The sequence below is a fragment of the Petaurus breviceps genome, unplaced genomic scaffold, assembly GCF_028583685.1.
Source record: "Petaurus breviceps papuanus isolate PSGF00001 unplaced genomic scaffold, PetGlider_PUasm1.0 90879, whole genome shotgun sequence".
Classification (NCBI taxonomy): Eukaryota; Metazoa; Chordata; class Mammalia; order Diprotodontia; family Petauridae; genus Petaurus; species Petaurus breviceps.
The window spans coordinates 3,381,741-3,399,395 of NW_027187368.1; the positions used below are offsets into that span (position 1 = coordinate 3,381,741).

Consider the following 17,655-nt stretch of genomic DNA (forward strand, 5'->3'; position numbering starts at 1 on the left):
TTTCTTGTGCTCTAGTGTGCTTTGCAAATTCCTACTATTTTGGCTATATTTTAAGAAACTAAGATAGAAAAATGTCTTGAAGCAGCATGGATTCAGTGGAAATAACGGTACTCACTACCTGAGTTATCTTGGGCAAACCACTTTACTTCTTACCTCTCTGAGCCAGTGTCCCCCTCTAAAATGGGAGCTGAGTTGGATAATCCCTAAAGGTCTTTTGAGGTTTAAACCTAAGATCATATCATTCATTGGGAATTAGAAGTGGCTTGATCTCATACAAAAATGGCACTTAAGACAAATTTGTTTAATCTTTTTTATATGAAAATATATTTCACACAAAACAAACTTGATAAGATTAACAAATGTAGAGGAATTTAAATTTAACAAGGTGTTCTGCTACATCAGTACAGACCTTTCAATTTTATACCATTCAAAGTGTATTTCAAAGGAGTGGTGTGTTTATAAAAAACTTATGGTATTAGCTTCATACCCTGTTTGAATTTTATGCATTGGTATTTCCATATGTACAAATGACTTGCAAAAAAATCTTTGCATTTGTGGATAAAACATGCTGTCCTCGGGAAGAAGGTCCTGCATCTGAGTTGTTTTTTCAGCAAGGTCAGATAAGAGGGACTCTGACTTGCCACTTAGTGAGGTAGTAGACATTTCCTCAGGTATGAAAGGCAAAAAGTGTTCCAAGTAGTCTCTTGTGGCCAAGTCACTGTGACAAGGCCCTTCCCTGCAGGCACATAAAAGAGCAGAAGGATAAACTGAACAATGACAAAAATTTGGTGTAAGTAACATTTAAATGGCTAGGGTTTTTTTTTCCTTTATGATAGCTCATGTTTATAGGGTACTAGAATGTGGAGAAACAAAGTTACAGGAATCTTCCCACTGTTTCAAAGGTACTTAAGCTGTTGCAAAAGTTAGAATCACTGTGTAACATAACAAAAGTTTGAGTTTCAAACTACTACCAAGAATTTTTAGCAGTGGAATTTGTGGCATCCTAATAATCTTGATGAGCCATAGAATTTCAGATTTAGAAGAAACTACAGACATCTACAAATCCTGGCTAAAGCAGGTATTCCCAAGTGGCCATTAGACTTCCACTTGAAGACCTCCAGTAAAGTGGAACCAACAGCCTCCTGAGGTGCCCCAATTCTTTATCGAGTGAGATAATATTTGTAATAGCATTTGCAGAGTATATAAGAGCTTTAAAGGTGGTTTGTTTTTTTTCCCTCTGCTTACACTGAGAGCTGAAACAAGGCCCTCTGCAATTCCCCATCCCTAAATACTGTTACTTCTGCCTTCTAGAACTAAGGAAAAGGATTATATTTCTTTTATATGATACTCTTTCACATCTTGAACATAGCTATAATGTTCCTCTCTAAGCTTTCCTTACTCCAAACAGCCCTAATTCCTTCAATCTCCCCAAGGCAGAGTTTCTAGGCCTTCGGAAAATTTTTAGAATTTCCTGTTTTAGAAATGAAAGAACAAATAAGTTCATTTCCAAAAGACACTGGTTTTAAACGGAATGTATTCCTTCTGAAATTTGCATGGGCACAAATTATCATTTTGAGCAAAGTAGCGGATATAATAAGAGGATCTCTCGTTGACAGTTTATCTCAGAATCCTTTTGAAATATTTCCACATCCATTACCTGAGAATTATGAAAAGTTGGAACAAGTGGTTTCAAAGAAGTGCTTCTTACCTGGTTCCCTGTGAGAGGAGAGTTTTCAAGGAGTGAGACTTCTAGCTGTGACAAGCTGGGTGCCAGAAACATAGAATCTGCACTCGTGCTGGTAACCAGTTCATCTAAAGCATCAACTTGTCTCTTCAAACTGTGTAAAGTGTCTTCTGTCTGTTGTTTGCCTTTCATTAAGGCCTCTGCTTGCTTGGACATAGAGCAGCGAAGCTGGGCCTGAAAATTGTTTTGTTGCAACTTAAATGTCTATGTGAGTAGTCAAATGCATTATAAACATTATCTTCTAGTGCTAAATAGCAAAGGTGCACTAATTTAAAATCAGCAGATCCTGGAAGAGATTCTTCATCTGTAAAATGAATGGTTTGGACTAAATGAACTATAGTCATTCTCTCTCTGAATCCCATAATTTTGATCCTAAAACAACTTGTTTCTATAGCAATTTGTAACTGACAAAATACTCTCCTCAACAACCCTGTAAGTTAGACAGGGCAAGTATTTCAGCACCATTTTACAGAGGAGGTTACTTATAAGACTCAGGAAATGACAGAGCCAAGTATAGGATAGATCCAAACTCTGAATCCAAACCTCTTGACTGATATTGAAAATGCACCGGATTTGGACTCTGAAGACCTGTTTCCTTATGTGTAAAATGAAAAGGTTTGACTTGAATCTAGTCACTAGATTATGTCTCTGGTCTCTTTCAATTCTATAATCTTATTGAACTGAACTAGAAACCCCACTCTGCCACTTACTGTGTAACTGGTCAAGTCACTTCATCTTTTGGACTTGTGTCCTCATCTATAAACTGATGATCTCCAAGGTCATCTTATAATCAGATGATCCCATGAATAAATCCAATGCTGTTTCCAATGTTACATGGTACCTCAACATTCCAGAATCAATGCTGGATGTACCTCAACTTAAAATGTTCTATTGTGGCAGGGTGTAGAGGAAACTGTTATCTTTGGAGCCAGAGGGCTTGGATTAAAATCTTGGCTTCACTCTCCTTTTTTTTGTTGAGTTTTCACTCATGTCCAATTCTTCATGCCCCATTTGGGGTTTTCTTGGAAAAGACACTGGAGTGGTTTGCCAGTTCCTTCTCCAGCTCATTTTACAGATGAGGAAACTGAGGCAAACAGGATTAAGTGATTTGGCTAGGGTCACACAGCAAGTAAGTATCTGAGGCCAGATTTGAACTCAGGAAGATGAGTCTTCCTGACTCCAGGCCTGGTGTTCTATCCATTTCGACACCTAGCTGTCCTTTGACTCTCCTAGTCAAGGCCCTTACCTTGGTTTCCCCTTCTCTAAAATGGGAATGGATGGACTAAGGTACCTTCCACTTTTAAATGATCCTAATACTTCTTCACCTTAATCTTAGTGGTTCATACGATATTTATACAAAATACAACCTTGAGTCTGTCTTCATGGTGACGTAGTTTCTCTCTCATTGCTTCTCCACGCCAATGCTCCTCCTTTGTCAAGGGGAAAAAGAAGCCATAAATGAACACTCTTATATGGCCATTGACAAATTGCTCACTCCTCCCTGTGGGCCCCAGATCTATTGTTTCTAAAGTCTTTTCTGTGACATATAAATTGCAGAGTAGTTGCTTATATTCATTGTTTCCCACCTTGGAGCTCTCTATACTGATGAAATCAGAGGTCTGGTTCCTCCTCAGAACTATGCTGAGCACTATGCCAGGTCGCTGGCAGCTACACAGTTAGGATGCTAAAGCAGGATTTTGCCTTATATGGAGCTTGTAATCTAATAAAGGTTAAAACAAAGGGTGCAACATGAAGTCAGAGAACATTATGGGTGGGATGAAGGGAGTTTTCTTGGAGGTAGTATAGGAGCTGGGCTTTAAAAGATGTGTAAGATTTCAATAGTTAAAAGGGGGGAGGATAAAACTTTGGAGGTCCAAGGAAGAGCACAAGTTTAAAAATGCACAGGGGTGGGAAAGGGTGGGACATGTTCTGGAGAACATGGAGGTGAGTTTTAAAAAGCAGCTTAATGGTAAAGTAACTGGGAAGAAGCAATGAAGTACATGGAGCTTACCATGATGTGAACTTTGGATAAATTCAGCTTCTCTTCAAAAGAATGTTGTCGCTCCTCACTGGTGGAAAATGGAAAGTTCTCTTTCAAACTTTCCAATTCGTTCTCTAGGGTTTCTGTTTTTTCAAAAATGGCTTCTAGATCTTCTAGTGACTCTGGGAGAGACTGGTTGAAATTCTGAAGGCCAGTTCTGAGTTCACTTTTCACTTCTAATTTTAGTTGCTTCATTGCCGCATTAATTTCCTTATGCTGTTGATCTAAATCCTTTTGATTTTTCAGCTAAACAGTAATCAAAAGAGTTGGATAATTTTAAGTAAGAAAGATTTGCTAAACTTGATTTAGTCAGCTCTTCTGAGCTGGCTGACATTAAGCTCTGTGTGACAGACTGGGAAGAACAGTGGACTTGTTTCATGTCCCAAATTTGCCATTTAACTAGTTTCATGACCTTAGGCAAGTCACTCCACTTCAGAGTTTCAATTTCCTCATCTGTAAAATGAGGATGGGCATACTACCTACCTCAAAGGATTACTCAAAGGAAAACACTTTGAAAATCTTATAAATGGAAGTTATTATGAATCATGTATCCAATGAAACATTAAGTACATAGCAATGTGCTAGGTGCTAAGAGGAATGAAGATGAATTGTGATAATGCTAACAATAACTTATATTTTTTATAGTGCTTTGAGGTTTACAAAGCACATTCTGCATTCCCTCTGAGGTAGGTAATTAAAGTATTATCATCTCATTTTACAGATGAGGAAAGTGAGATTCACAGAGATGAAAAGGTTTATGTATGTCCACTGGGATACCAACATGGTTCTCCTGGCTCTTTCCCTGCCTATAAGAATTTACAGTCTAGTAGAGAGATAAGCACATGGTTAAATATAATACAAAAGATATAATACAAAATATAGTGCAAAAGGGTTCACACATGAGGCTAAGCTCACGGAGGAAGAATTTTTAGAGGAAATAGAATGGGCCTGACAGAGGAGAGCTCTCACCTGCTTCTTGAGCTCCAGATAATCATATTGCATCTGACTAAGCTCCTTCATCAGGTGCTTGGCTCGCTCGTGGTTATCATGTGCAACTTGCTCAATTGCTGCCATTTCCTTCTGCAGACAGCTGTTCTCATGCTTTTGATCCTGTAAGAAGAGTTAAGTGACTAAGACAATACCAAACATTTCTACAGCACTTTAGGGTTTACTTTCTTCTTATTGGTTCTGAGGTAGTGCAATTGTTGTTTTCATTCTATGAAAAGATGAAACTAAGTTTCAGTAATAGTAGCAAAGAAGAAAAAGAAGCATTAGTAAACACAGTATTGGATAGCATAGAGAGCTAACTCTGAAACCAAATGTAATTCCAGACCCCACATGTTCTCAAACTCAGGCTTCAGCTTCACAACCTATAGAGTAAGGATGATTCTGATCCCTTTGCATGACTCAGAAGGATATTAGATAAAAATTATTATTATAGCAAAAAATGTCATTAAAACATTTTTTCAAAAGTTAATTCCTTTAAACAAATTAAATTCAGGTCCTTCCTGATTCCAATTCCAAAGTTCTTCCCGGTATACCTTACTGTTGTCTCTGGGCAATGAATGGTGCTATGGAAACAAGATTATTATTTTAGGGCTGCAAGTACAGTGTTGTATACTTTAAAGAATAGTGGCTTTGGAGTTTGAGGACCTGGGTTATATTTTGCCTCTGTCACTTTATACCTGTGTTGACTTTCAGGAAGTTAATAACTCTCTAGACAATAATAAAATTTAAACGATACAGGTTCTACCTTCAAAGAATAAAGTAATGGTGGGGGTGGGATGTAACTTATACACAGTTAAGTTCATACAAGGCAGAATGTGAATGGAGCAAAGGAGAAGTCTGGCAAAATAAAGCAGTACAGTGTCAACTATATTGGATTTGAAATCAGAGGGCCTAGATTTGAGTTCTACATGACCTTGGAAAAGTCTCTAACCTTCTCTTGAGTCTCAGTTGCCTCATATGTCAAATTAGGGATCACAGATTTAACACTGTAAGGCAGTGGTCAAATTCAAATACAGATAGTTGTGGGTTTCGTATTGACTTAGAAAACCACCAGCTGGCATTATGTCATTATATCTTTATTTATTTTGTTGACAATTTCCCAATGACATTTTAATCTGGTTCTGGCTATACCGAGTTTTGCAGGCTGCTTGTTCCAAGTCTGATATCTCTGCTATGAGGGAATATCTCTAAAAGATAATTTAATCTAATTCCTCATTGTTTACAGATGAGGAATCTGAGGCCCAGACAGGTTAAATGACTTCCCCCCCAAATCACACAGGAACTAAGAAACAGGCATGATTTTAACCCAGGTTTTCTGACTCCCAAGCTAAGGACTGGACTAGAAAATCTCTAAGGTCCCTTTCCAGCACTAAAGCTTATGATTCTAAGATATAGTTCTTGACTACAGTTTTTCATAATAACCCTGAGAATACATGAAACTCATCTGTGGCTAGAGTTTGATGGGTCCCAGTGACTACAGGCTAGTATTCAACTACCTCAACATGGTCTTCTTCCTAAAGGGAAGAAGAGAGAGAATTATATAATAGGACATTCCTTAGCCTGATCTGTTCTAGGATCCAAAGCCAGAAAACTAAAGCAATGATGTACATACAAGAAGGGCTTTTTCCAGTTGGGCCCGCTGGGTCTTGATTGCTTCTTTTAGGCCTGCAATTTGTTTTTCAGCTTTCTCTTTCTCAAACCGGAAACGATTCTGAAGGTGGGTTATATTAGCTTTGGAGAGGTCCATTTCTTGCTGCAGAGCCATGAGTTCACTTGTCTTTTTTATTAACTGCTCTTCACATTCTGATAGCTGAAGTCCTAGAATAAATATTTTTGAGCAAGTTTAGCCTAGTGTCAACCATGGGAATCTGGTACTAGTGGGAAGGATTACATAATTCAAGTTTCCTCAAATCCCTGCAATATGAAGCCCTTATATTAGTGCTTATATATAGTTAATTTGGTTCTGCCACCAACTAGATACATGACCTTGGGCAAGTTACTGTCTCTCTATGGATCTCAGGCTCCTCACTCTATAAAATGAAGTTAGATGAGATTATTTCTTAAGTCCTTTCCAGCTCTAATATTCTATATTCTTAATAGTGTTTGGTAGGTGTTGCAGGGGATAGAGCACTGGGCACTGAGTCAGGAAAACCTGTCTAACCTCAGACATTTGTTAGCTATGTGACACTGGGCAAGTCACTTAACTTCTGTTTGCCTCAGTTTCTTCATCTGTAGAATGAGGATAGTAATACTATATCCCAAGGTGGTTATGAGGCTCAAATGAGATAACTGTAAAGCATTTATCACAGTACCTCACACAGAGTAAGTACTGTATAAATGTTAGTTATTATTCTGTGGTTATAAGGTCCTTTCCAGTTCTAACATTTTATTAGCAGGAAATGTATCAAGGTTCTTTACTCCTTATGCTCTTATGCTAACTGCACTGTGTGTGTGCGTGTGTGAAGCAACTGGGGTTATGTGACCTGTCCAGGGTTACATAGCTAATAAGTGTATAAAGCTAAATTTGAAGCCACATATTCCTGACTCTGGGACCAGTGCTCTATCCACTGCACCACCTAGCTGCCCCAACTAACAGCTTTTTGAAGATCTGCATAGACTTTACATGGTAGCCCCTGCCCAGCTTTACTTTCCTGTAATCTTACATCTAAAATGTCTAATCTGCAAAGGGTCATTCTAGAAACCCTTGGAAGACATTTCAGGCAATATAGGGTATTTCAATCTCAAAGACCTAAGGGAGTTTACTGTAGCAGAAGAAAAGTTGACAAGATGATCCTGTTTGGATTTATATGACAAAAACTGCTTTCTAAAAGATATTCCTTAAAATTTTTAAGAATTTATTGAAAATCTCAGACTGCTCACCAAGTCTAGGTCAGTTCTTAGTGAGAAATAAAACCATGTTTTAATAAAGTAGTTGAGAAAGATAGAAAAAAGACATTCCTTTTTACCAATTCCTAGCCAACATGGTCCTTGCCTGATAGGCATTTATCATCCATATCTGAAAAGCCTTTTCAACCTTGAAGAAACTGTCAATAAATAGTTTGAGCTTCACTAGTATAACCTTCAAGAAATGAGGGTCAAGGCCATAACACAATAAAGCATTAAAGGAAGAATTTTGCAGATGTATGTCTTTTTCCCTCTTACTAAATTAATAAAAGATCTCAAAAGTGGAAAAGTGCTGTACTTGGGTCAGATGACCTTAGTTCAAACCTTGGTTCTACCATATGCTGCTTTTTCTTTTTTTTTTTTTTAAAGCAATTGGGGTTAAGTAACTTGCTCAAGGTTACATGGCCAGTTTTGTGTGTGTGTGTGTGTGTGTGTGTGTGTGTGTGTGTGTGTGTGTGTGTGAAGTATCTGAGGCCGGAACCAATCCCAGGTCTCCTGACTCTGGGGCCAGCGCACTTACTCACTAAGCCACCTGGCTGCCCCTATGCTGCTTTTTTCTGACCCTGGCCAAGTTACTGAACCTCTCAGGGTCCCAGTTTCCTTATTTGTAAAATAAGCAGCTTGGACTAAATATTTTCTAAGATCTCAAATCAAAATTTGTGAAAATTAAATTAACACAAAGCTCTCAGATTACTCTTCCCCCTTAAGTGGCTCTTTTTCTTAAAAGGAACTGTATTAATGATCTATTAACAGAGCACTAAATTAATCTCAGAATGGGGTCTTGAACTCCTTTCATTTGTTAAAAACTCACACTTCTAACTCTTCTTGCTCATTATGTAGACCTGTATGAGTCATGTGGTAAACACTTACTAGTTTGGTTTAATGTCTTCTCCAAGGCTGCACTCCATTTTTCTTCTTCTTCCAGGGTCTTGACTCGCTCCTCCGTCAGAGTTACCTTTGAGATCACTTGTTCCAATTTGTTTTTTTGACTCTCCAACTCCCAATCTAGCAATTGCTGCTGATCTTTCAGTTTTGCTTTACAAGCTTCTAATTTTTCTTCTTCACCTTCTATTTCTTCCTGGATTTGATGAAGACGCTAAACAAACAATATTAGATTAATGAGCCAGGTGTAACAAAGAGTTCATGGAACGTAAAGAGACCACAGATACCATCTAGTTCAACCCAAGCAGCCATATGCCACCCACCCACTATTTGTCAAATTTTTTGAACCAAGAAGAGAACTTTATGTTTGTCTCCATTAAGTTTCAACTTAATCAATTTAGCCCACTAACATTAGCCTGTTGAGACCTTTCAGTATCTGGAGTTTGTCACTCAAAGTTTTAGTCAGCTATCGCTCCAGGATAGATTCCTAGAATACTGCATTATGGACTTTCTGACATGCAATGTTTCTAAGATTTCATGATATCAAAACCTGTTTTTACCTCGTGTTCTCTTAGGAGTAAGGAATGGAGTAAAGTTAGTTATTAGCAGCCTTTGCCCAGGTAGTTTTTTTTTTTATATATATTTTTGTGAAGTACATGTAGGAGACAGTATGGCATGGTGGATGGAATGCTTAATCAAGAAGATGTGGGCTCAAATTTGGCCTCTGACACTTAATAGTCACATGGCCCTTCACAAGTCATTTAACCTTTATGTGCTTCCAGCAATTCCTAGGACTTACCTACTAAGTCATAGCTAGGTTGTGATCTGCTTTGGCAAAGGGAGTTCTAGGCAAAGGATGTTCCCTACACTGAGCAAAGCACAGATTCTTTGGGTACCCTCATTTACCACTTCTTCTTGTGAGAGTCTCAATTTCCTTTCTTCAATCTCACTCTGAAGTACTTGTAGTTGAAACTGCTTCTTTTCTCCTTGTTGCTGGCATTCTTGGAGCTTCCTCTTCTGTTCACTGATGTCATCTTTTAGGCTGTCTTTCTCACTCAGCAATGCAGTCTGATGTTGTGAAGTCAATTCTAGATCCTGTATATGAAGAGGAAGTTTAGAACTAATTATGCATACAACTGTCAAAAGCAGAATAACTTCACTATGAAGTAAATTTTGACTAAATAAAATGATTTTTCAAAAGACAAACAGTGTGGTATAATGGAAAGAGCAGTGGAATTGAAACCAGGAGATGTAGGTTCAAATTTCTCCTCCAACACTAGCTACTAGCTGTGTGATCTTAAACAAATTACTGAACTGCTAAACCTCAGTTTCCCCATATGTAAAACTGGAAGTAAAATTTATACATTCTTTCACAGGATTCTAGGGAAAGTAATGCAAATAGAAAAGCGCTTTAGAAATATTACAACTATAAAGCTTAGCAACCTTTAATCACCACACTAAACATTATAAAGGCATACATTTTAATTGTACATTTATTAAATGTCTGCTATATCTATAGCCCTGTGTAGGCAGTATGTCAGATACAAAACTGCCAAATGTAGTCCCTGCATGCCCTAAGGAGCTTACAGTCTAGTAGGTGACAATCAACTTAGCTGATGCTACTCCCCATCACATATTCTATTCCTTATCCAGAGACTTGGGTTTGTGAGTCCTGGCTCTGCCACAAATTAAATTAGGCAAATCACTTCCCTTCTCTCTGCTCTTAGTTTCCTCAGCTGTAAAATGACGGTAATAATCCCTTACATTGCTAACCTTCCAGGATAATAATATGTTGTGGAACTCATATAAGAAAATATATATAAAAAGTATTTTGTAAAGTACAAAATGTGAACGTTAAAATGTTATGATTGTCTATTTCCTATACATTTATATGAGGGGTGAGTAGTGGCAAAATGTAAATGATTAACTTACTTAACTCAATGGTTTAGATTTGAGAGAATTAAAAAAAAGGAACCAAGGCTGCTCATCTCTGGGGTTTGTGTTTCAATTAACTCTTTGATTTCAAACAACCATTCCAAGATTATACTGTAATAATTACCTCTTCTGTCAACTTCAACTCATCTTGAACACCAGTGAGTTCATCTTTTAGGGTGTCTAATTCTTCTCTCTTTTCTGGAACAAAGAATTTTTCACTTTGTGAAACAGGAAATGCTTACTGGGGCTTTCAGGATAGCTAATTGTCACTGTTCCAATAAGAATACCCAGTCTGAGAATATTTTTAAAATTTGTCCTTCTTAGATACAATCAATCAATCAAGCATTTATTAAGTACCTACTATGTGCCAGGCACTGGGCTAAGTGCTGGAGGCACTGTGCTAAAATATAAGACACATTTTGGGCATGCTCAGTATGGATGGTTGTTTTGTGTGGCTGTGCATGTTTGATGTAAGGGTTTTTTTCTCTCTTCCTCCTGGGAAGGAGTTTTAGGAAAAGAAGGGCCAAGGAAAGGATCAGCAAAATGAAAAAACAAGCAAGGAGGTCACTGAAGTATTTAAAAATGCATAGAACCACAAAGAAGGAAGCTCAAAGCAGCAGACAAGCAGGACAGCTTTGAAAAACAATGTATTTGTTGTTAAACTTGGAAGCAGAAAAAAATTAAACATGGTGGAGATCTGCAGCTGTACATGCAATCCTCTTTTTTGGTTCTGCTTTAAGTATGGAAGTACTCATATTATGTGGTATTCATTAAGTTCAGAATAAAAAACAAAACAAAACAAAGCCAGAATCTGTCCCTGTCACGATTGAAACTCAGATCCCTTAAACATGAGAGTGAATAATAGTTTGTCCTTCACTTCCATCCCTGTCAAAATGTCCACTGATTTATCCCCATGAGTTTTAGGTATTCTAACTGTGGTCCCATGGAATCTAGTTTACTTAGTAGTCCATCAATTATTGTCAGTTATTTGAGCTATACAGCTATTTTATTATTTAAAAATTTTAATTTTATCTTTTCTTCAGGTCTAAGTTATGTCCTTTTCCTCTACTCCTTCTCTCACCTATTGAGAAAACAAGAAAAACAAAACCCATTACAAATATGTATAGTCATGCAAAAAAAATTCCTGCATTAGGAGAAGATAAAGAAAAAGAAATAAAAGAAAATAAGCTTCAATTTACACTCTGAGTCCATCAGGTCTCATGTTTTATCATTAATTTATTAGAGTTGTGGTTGGGCAGTGTGTTGATCAGAGTCTTTCAAAGTTCATTATCTTTACAATATTGTATAAATTGTTCTGGTTTCTGCTCACTTCAGTTTGCTTCAGTTCATACGAATCTGAAGCTTCTCTGAAACCATTCTCTTCATTTTCTTTTTACTTAAAAATTTTTTTAAATTTAATTTTAGTTCCAACTTCTCTCCCTTCTCTCACCCTTCCCCTACCCATTGAGAAATACAACATCTACTATACATATGAAGTTACGCGAAATAAATTTCCACATTAACCGTACTGTGGGGGGAAAACAAGAGAAATAAACAAAGTAAAGGAAAATACACTTCAAACTACACATTGTCCATCAGTTCTTTCTCTGGAGCTAGATAGCATTTTTCATCATGAGTCTTTTGGAATTATCAAGGATCACTGAATTGATGAGAGAAGCTAAGTTTTTCACTGTTTATTCAAACATTAGGATTACAATTACAATATTGTTGTTAACTGTGTACAACGTTCTCCTGGTTCCAATCACTTCACTTTGCAACAGTTCATATAAGTTACCATAGAGGTAGTTGAGTAAAAAAACTTCATGCTAAAGAGTATCAATAATTAAATTAACATTTGTACATGGCATAATAACAGTATAATTTCTTTTTTTTATAGACATATATATTTCTAATCCTTTCAACTACTGAGAAAAGTTTCATAAAATACAATTATTTTTTTTCCATGTAGGAACGTTAATAGTTCAACTTTGATAAGTTCCTTATGATTTCTTTTCCCTGTTTACCTTCTCATGCTTCTCTTGCTTCTTGTATCTGAATGTCAAATTTTCTATTCAACTTTGTTTTTTTCAGCAAGAATGCTTGAAAATCCTCTATTCCACTGAATGACCAAATTTTCCCCTGAAACATGATACTCAGTTTTGCTGGGTAGGTGACTCTTGGTTTTAGTCCCAGCTCCCTTGACCTCTGGAATATCACATTCCAAGCCCTTCGATCCCTCAGTGTAGAAGCTGCCAGATCCTGGGTTATTCTGATTGTGTTTCCACAATATTCAAGTTGTTTCTTCCTGGCTGCTTGTAATATTCTCTCCTTAATCTGGGAATTCCGGAATCTGGCTATAATATTCCTAGGAGTTTTCTTTTTGGGATCTTTTTCAGGAGGTGATCAGTGGATTCTTTCAACCTCTATTTTGCCCTCTGGTACTAAAACATCAGGGCAGTTTTCTTTGAGAACTTCCTGGAGGATGCTTTCTAGGTTCTTACTTTGGTCATGGCTTTCAGGTAGTCCAATAATTTTTAAGTTATTTCTCCTGGATCTATTTTCCAGGTCAATGGTTTTTCCCATGAGATATTTCACATTGCCTTCTATTCTTTCATTTGTTTGGATCTGTTTAACAGCATCTTGATTTCTCATAAAGTCATTAGCTTCCATTTGCTCCAATCTAATTCTGAAGCAGTGATTCTCCTCATTGAGCTTTTGAGATTCTTTTTCCATCTGGCAAATTCGGCTTTTTAAGGCATTCAATAAGAATTGCCTTTTTGAGTCTCCTTTGCCATTTGAGTCAGTCTGTTTTTTAAGGTATTATTTTCTTTAGTCAGGCTGTTGACTCTCATTTCATAATTTTCTTGCATTGTTCTCATTTCTCTTCCCAATTTTTCCTCCACTTCTCTTATCTGCTTCTTAAGGTCCTCTATGGCCTGTAACCAGCTTGTATTTTCCTTTGAAGCTTTTGGTGCAGGAGTTCTGACTTCACTGTTTTCTTCCTGTTCCATGCCTTGCTCCTTCTTGTCCCCAAAATAGGACTCTAATGTTGGAATCTTCTGTCTGTTTTGTTTCCTTTGCCTGGTCATTTCACCCCTCAGTCACTTGACCCCTGGGCTTTTTGCCACAGTAGGACTCTGCCACCAGACAGGGGAGTTTTCGTCCCAAATGCTGGGGTTTTCTCAGCTGCTGGAGGTATTAGATGGGTGCCCTCTCTGAGGTCTCCACACGCTCTGGCAAGCCGGACACACACCCCAGGACCTCCACCCTAGACTGCAATCCAGATCCAAGCAGGTTAAAGCAAGAGCGATTACCCCTCAGACTGGTGCTTGGTCCCCCTACACTCTGCAGGCCAAGAGCTGAAGCCTCCATGTGGCGCTGGCTGGCTGTGCTGGTCTCAGCGGTTTCTCGCCCCGGGGGTAAAAGCCACGCACTCCCACTTACTGGGTCCCAAAGTCCAGACTGCACTGGCCTCTCACCTTGTCCTTCGCATCTATGTGTTGATAAATCTGTAAACGGCCATAGCTGCTGCTGATCTGGAGTCCCTCTGGCAGGCGGCTGGGGCTGTGCTCGGCTCCCAGAGCGCTGTGCTGGCCGATTCCTGCCAGCCTGCCGGGCTGTCCTCAGCTGGAGGTTAGCTTCTCTGTGTCATTTTGTGGGTTCTGCAGCTCCAAAGTTTGTTTAGAGTCCCCTTTTTACATGGATTGGGGAAGGTGGAAGCCAGAGCCGCAGGAAGGTCGTGCTTCTACTCTGCCATCTTGGTTCCGCCCCCTCTATAATTTTCTTAATAAATAATAATATTTATATAGCATTTTCAGGTTTAAAAAGTGTGTTCTTCATACAAACCCTTTGAGGCAGGTAGTTCCAGTATTATAGAGGTAAGATAACATTTTATAGATGAGGAACCTAAGGCTCAGAGAAATGAAACTGCTCACACTAGCCATCTGTTAGTAAGTGCTTGGAATCTTAGTGTAATCTATACCCTTCTGCTATTTAAGCACCATCACTACAGAATAGGAAAGGGAACCACTTAGACTGTAGGCTATTTTGTATTTGTATCTATCTCATCATTAGGTATGGCCAAAAAAATTTATAAACTAGTAGCCAACCTTCTGGTGATGGATGAAACTTTCCATGTTTTTAAAAATTTTGCATATTTTACCACCAGAAAACTCTACTCTCTATCACCTATAGAGATATATTTTTTGAAGACAATTTCAAATCAATACAACAAGAAGCTCAGTTAAGTATCCATTATGTGCAAGGCTCTGTGCTAGATATAAAATCAAAATAAAAAATGTGACATATTAACTTTAGTGCATACAGGATAATTTAAGGAGGAAGGAAAGAACACCAAAATTGAGTCAATCAAGAAGGACTTGTACCATGAGATAAGCTTGAAGGAAGCCAAAGATTCTAAGAAGCTGAACTGAGAAGGGATTGTATTATAGATAGAGGAGAAAACCTGTGCGAAAAAAGTATGAAGGTAAGAGGTGGAGAGCTGAGTTCAACAGGCCAGTATGGTTGAAATGTACAGAATACAAAGAGGAATCAGGTGAAGTAAGTCTGTAAAGGTAAACTGCGGCCAGACTATGTAAGTGCTAAATGTTAAACTGAGTAGTTCATATTTCATTTTAGAGGCAACTGGGAGCCAGTTAAAGGTTTTTGAGCACGGGATTGACTGGTAGTTTAGGAAGATTATTTTGGAAGTTGTGTGGAGTATGGACCAGAGATGAGACTAGAAACTAGGAGTCCAAAGAGGTGGCTGTTGTAATAATCTATGTGAGAAGTGATGAGGCTGGTGGCTATATGAATGAAGTAAAGGAAACAGATATGAAAGATATTATGGTAATAAAATCAGTAAGACAATAATTAATTGTATGGGAGATGAAGGAAAGGAAAGCGTTGAAGATAAAAATTATGAACTAGGGAAAAATAGTAGTTTAATCAATAGGAAGTTTAGAGAAGATATAGGTTTAGGGGGAAAATAATGAATTTAACTTTAGATATGGTGAGTTTGAGATACCTTTTGCATCCATTTGCAGAAATCCAACAGGAAGCTGGTGTCATGTGCAGAGAGATACTAAATGAACCATGGGAGCTGATGAGATCACTAAGAGAGAGGGTGAAGTGAGATAAAAGGGTAGAGGAAACAGTCTTGGGTGCCAGCCAGAGTTAGGGGGAGGACAAAGCTAAAGACCCAGTAAAGAAGTCTTAGAATGAATAGTCAGAGAAACAGAAGAACCAATGGAGAGAAGTATTAACAAAAATTCAGGGAGGAATGCATACAGGAGGAGGGGATGGTTAACAGTGTCAAATGCTATAGAAAGATCGAGGACTGAGATTAAGTCATGGGATTTAATCATTAAGAGGTTACTGGTAACCTTTGAAAAAGGAGTTTTACTTGAGTGATGAAATCATAAATAAGATTGCAAAGAGTTGAAAAGTGAGTAAAAAAAAGAGAAAATGGAGGTAATGAATAGTCAGCTTTTTTCTAGGAGTTACAGAGAATGACAGTTTGGGGGGATGGGTAGGGCAAAGTGAATGTTTTTAAATGTTGGTAGAAACTTGGAACTATGCCCAAAGCATGATAAAACTAAGCATACTCTTTGACCCTGCAATACCACCACTATGTCAGTACTCCAAAGAGATCAAAGAAAAGGAAAAAGAACCTATATATGCAAAAAATATTTACAGCAGTTCTTTTTGTGATAGCAAAGAACTGGAAATTGAGGGAATGCCCATCTATTGGCTGAACAAACTGTGGTATGTGATTGTGATGCAATATTATTATTGTGCTGTAAGAAATGATGAGCAGCATGGTTCTGGAAAAACTTAGGAAGACTTAGATGAACTCATACAAAGTAAAGTGAGTAGAACCAGGGGAACACTGTATACAGTAATAGCAATATTATAACTATGATCTACTGTGAAAGACTTAGTCACTATGATCAATACAATCATCCAAGACAATTCCAAAGGCACCCACTCATTTCCTCTTTCTAAGCTGACCATTAAAGATTAGTATTTGGGCCCGGGCCAGAGAGTTCTGAATTCATCTAAACATTCTATTGTTTAGTCCATATTTCTCCACTTTGACCATAAGAAAAACATGAGAAAATCTGTCAAATGCTTTAATAAAATCTAAGTACACCATATCAACACAACTGCAAAATACTTTTTCACACAAAGTCAGCTCAAAACAACTGGAAAAATATTAATTGCTCATGGGTTGGCTAATCCAATATAATGACAAGTCTACCTAAATTAATCTATTCGGTGTCATGCCAATCAAACTATCAAAAACTATTTTACAGAGCTAGAAAAAAATAATGACAAAATTCATCTAGAAGAACAAAAGGTCAAGGATATCAAGGGAATCAATGAAAAAAAATGTGAAGGAAGGCAGTCTAGCAATACTAGATCTCAAACTATATTAATAAAGTGGTAATTATCAAGACAATCTGGCACTGGCTAAGAAATAGTGTGTGGATCAGTGGACTATTAGGTACAAATTACATTATAGTAAATGACCATAGTAGTCTGGTATATGATAAACCCAAAGACCCAAACTTTTGGAACAAAAACTCATTATTTCACAAAAACTGCTGGAAAAACAGTATGGCAGAAAGTAGAACAGATCAACATCTCACACCACATACCAAGATAAGGTAAAAATGGGTACATGATTTACGCATCAAGGGTAATACCATAAGCAAATTAGGAGAGCAGGGAATAGTTTATCTGTTAGGTCCATGATTAAGTGAAGAATTTATGACCAAACAAGAGACTGAGAGCATTACAAAACATAAAGTAGGCAATTTTGATTATATAAAATTTAAAAGTTTTTGCACAAACAAAACCAATGTGACCAAAATTATAAGGAAAGCAGAAAACTGTGAAAAAATTTTGCAACGAGTATCTCTGATAAAGGCCTCATTTCTCAAATATATAGAGAACTGAGTCTAATTGATAAAAATACAAGTTATTTCCCAACTGATAAATGATCAAAGGATATGAAGAAGCAATTTTCAGAAGGAGAAATCAAAGCTATCTACAGTCATATGAAAAAAATGCTCTAAATCATTACTGATGAGAGAAATGCAAGCTAAAACAACTCTGAGGTACCATCTCACACCTA

General features: G+C 37.6%; 1 protein-coding gene across 5 annotated transcripts in view; it reads right to left on the minus strand.

The window, feature by feature from the left end:
- Positions 1 to 296: 296 nt before the first annotated feature.
- CNTRL (centriolin) overlaps positions 297 to 17,655 on the minus strand; it is a 97,668-nt gene continuing 80,309 nt past the window's right edge. For all 5 annotated transcript variants that reach the window (XM_069073782.1, XM_069073783.1, XM_069073780.1 and 2 more), the window contains 9 exons: positions 10,639 to 10,712; positions 9,486 to 9,674; positions 8,568 to 8,793; positions 6,406 to 6,611; positions 4,755 to 4,895; positions 3,756 to 4,031; positions 3,112 to 3,174; positions 1,709 to 1,918; positions 297 to 736 (listed from right to left, as the gene is read on the minus strand). In XM_069073782.1, the coding sequence (XP_068929883.1) occupies positions 716 to 736; positions 1,709 to 1,918; positions 3,112 to 3,174; positions 3,756 to 4,031; positions 4,755 to 4,895; positions 6,406 to 6,611; positions 8,568 to 8,793; positions 9,486 to 9,674; positions 10,639 to 10,712 (1,406 nt within the window). In that variant the 3' untranslated portion in view covers positions 297 to 715. The remainder of the gene's footprint in view (positions 737 to 1,708; positions 1,919 to 3,111; positions 3,175 to 3,755; positions 4,032 to 4,754; positions 4,896 to 6,405; positions 6,612 to 8,567; positions 8,794 to 9,485; positions 9,675 to 10,638; positions 10,713 to 17,655) is intronic.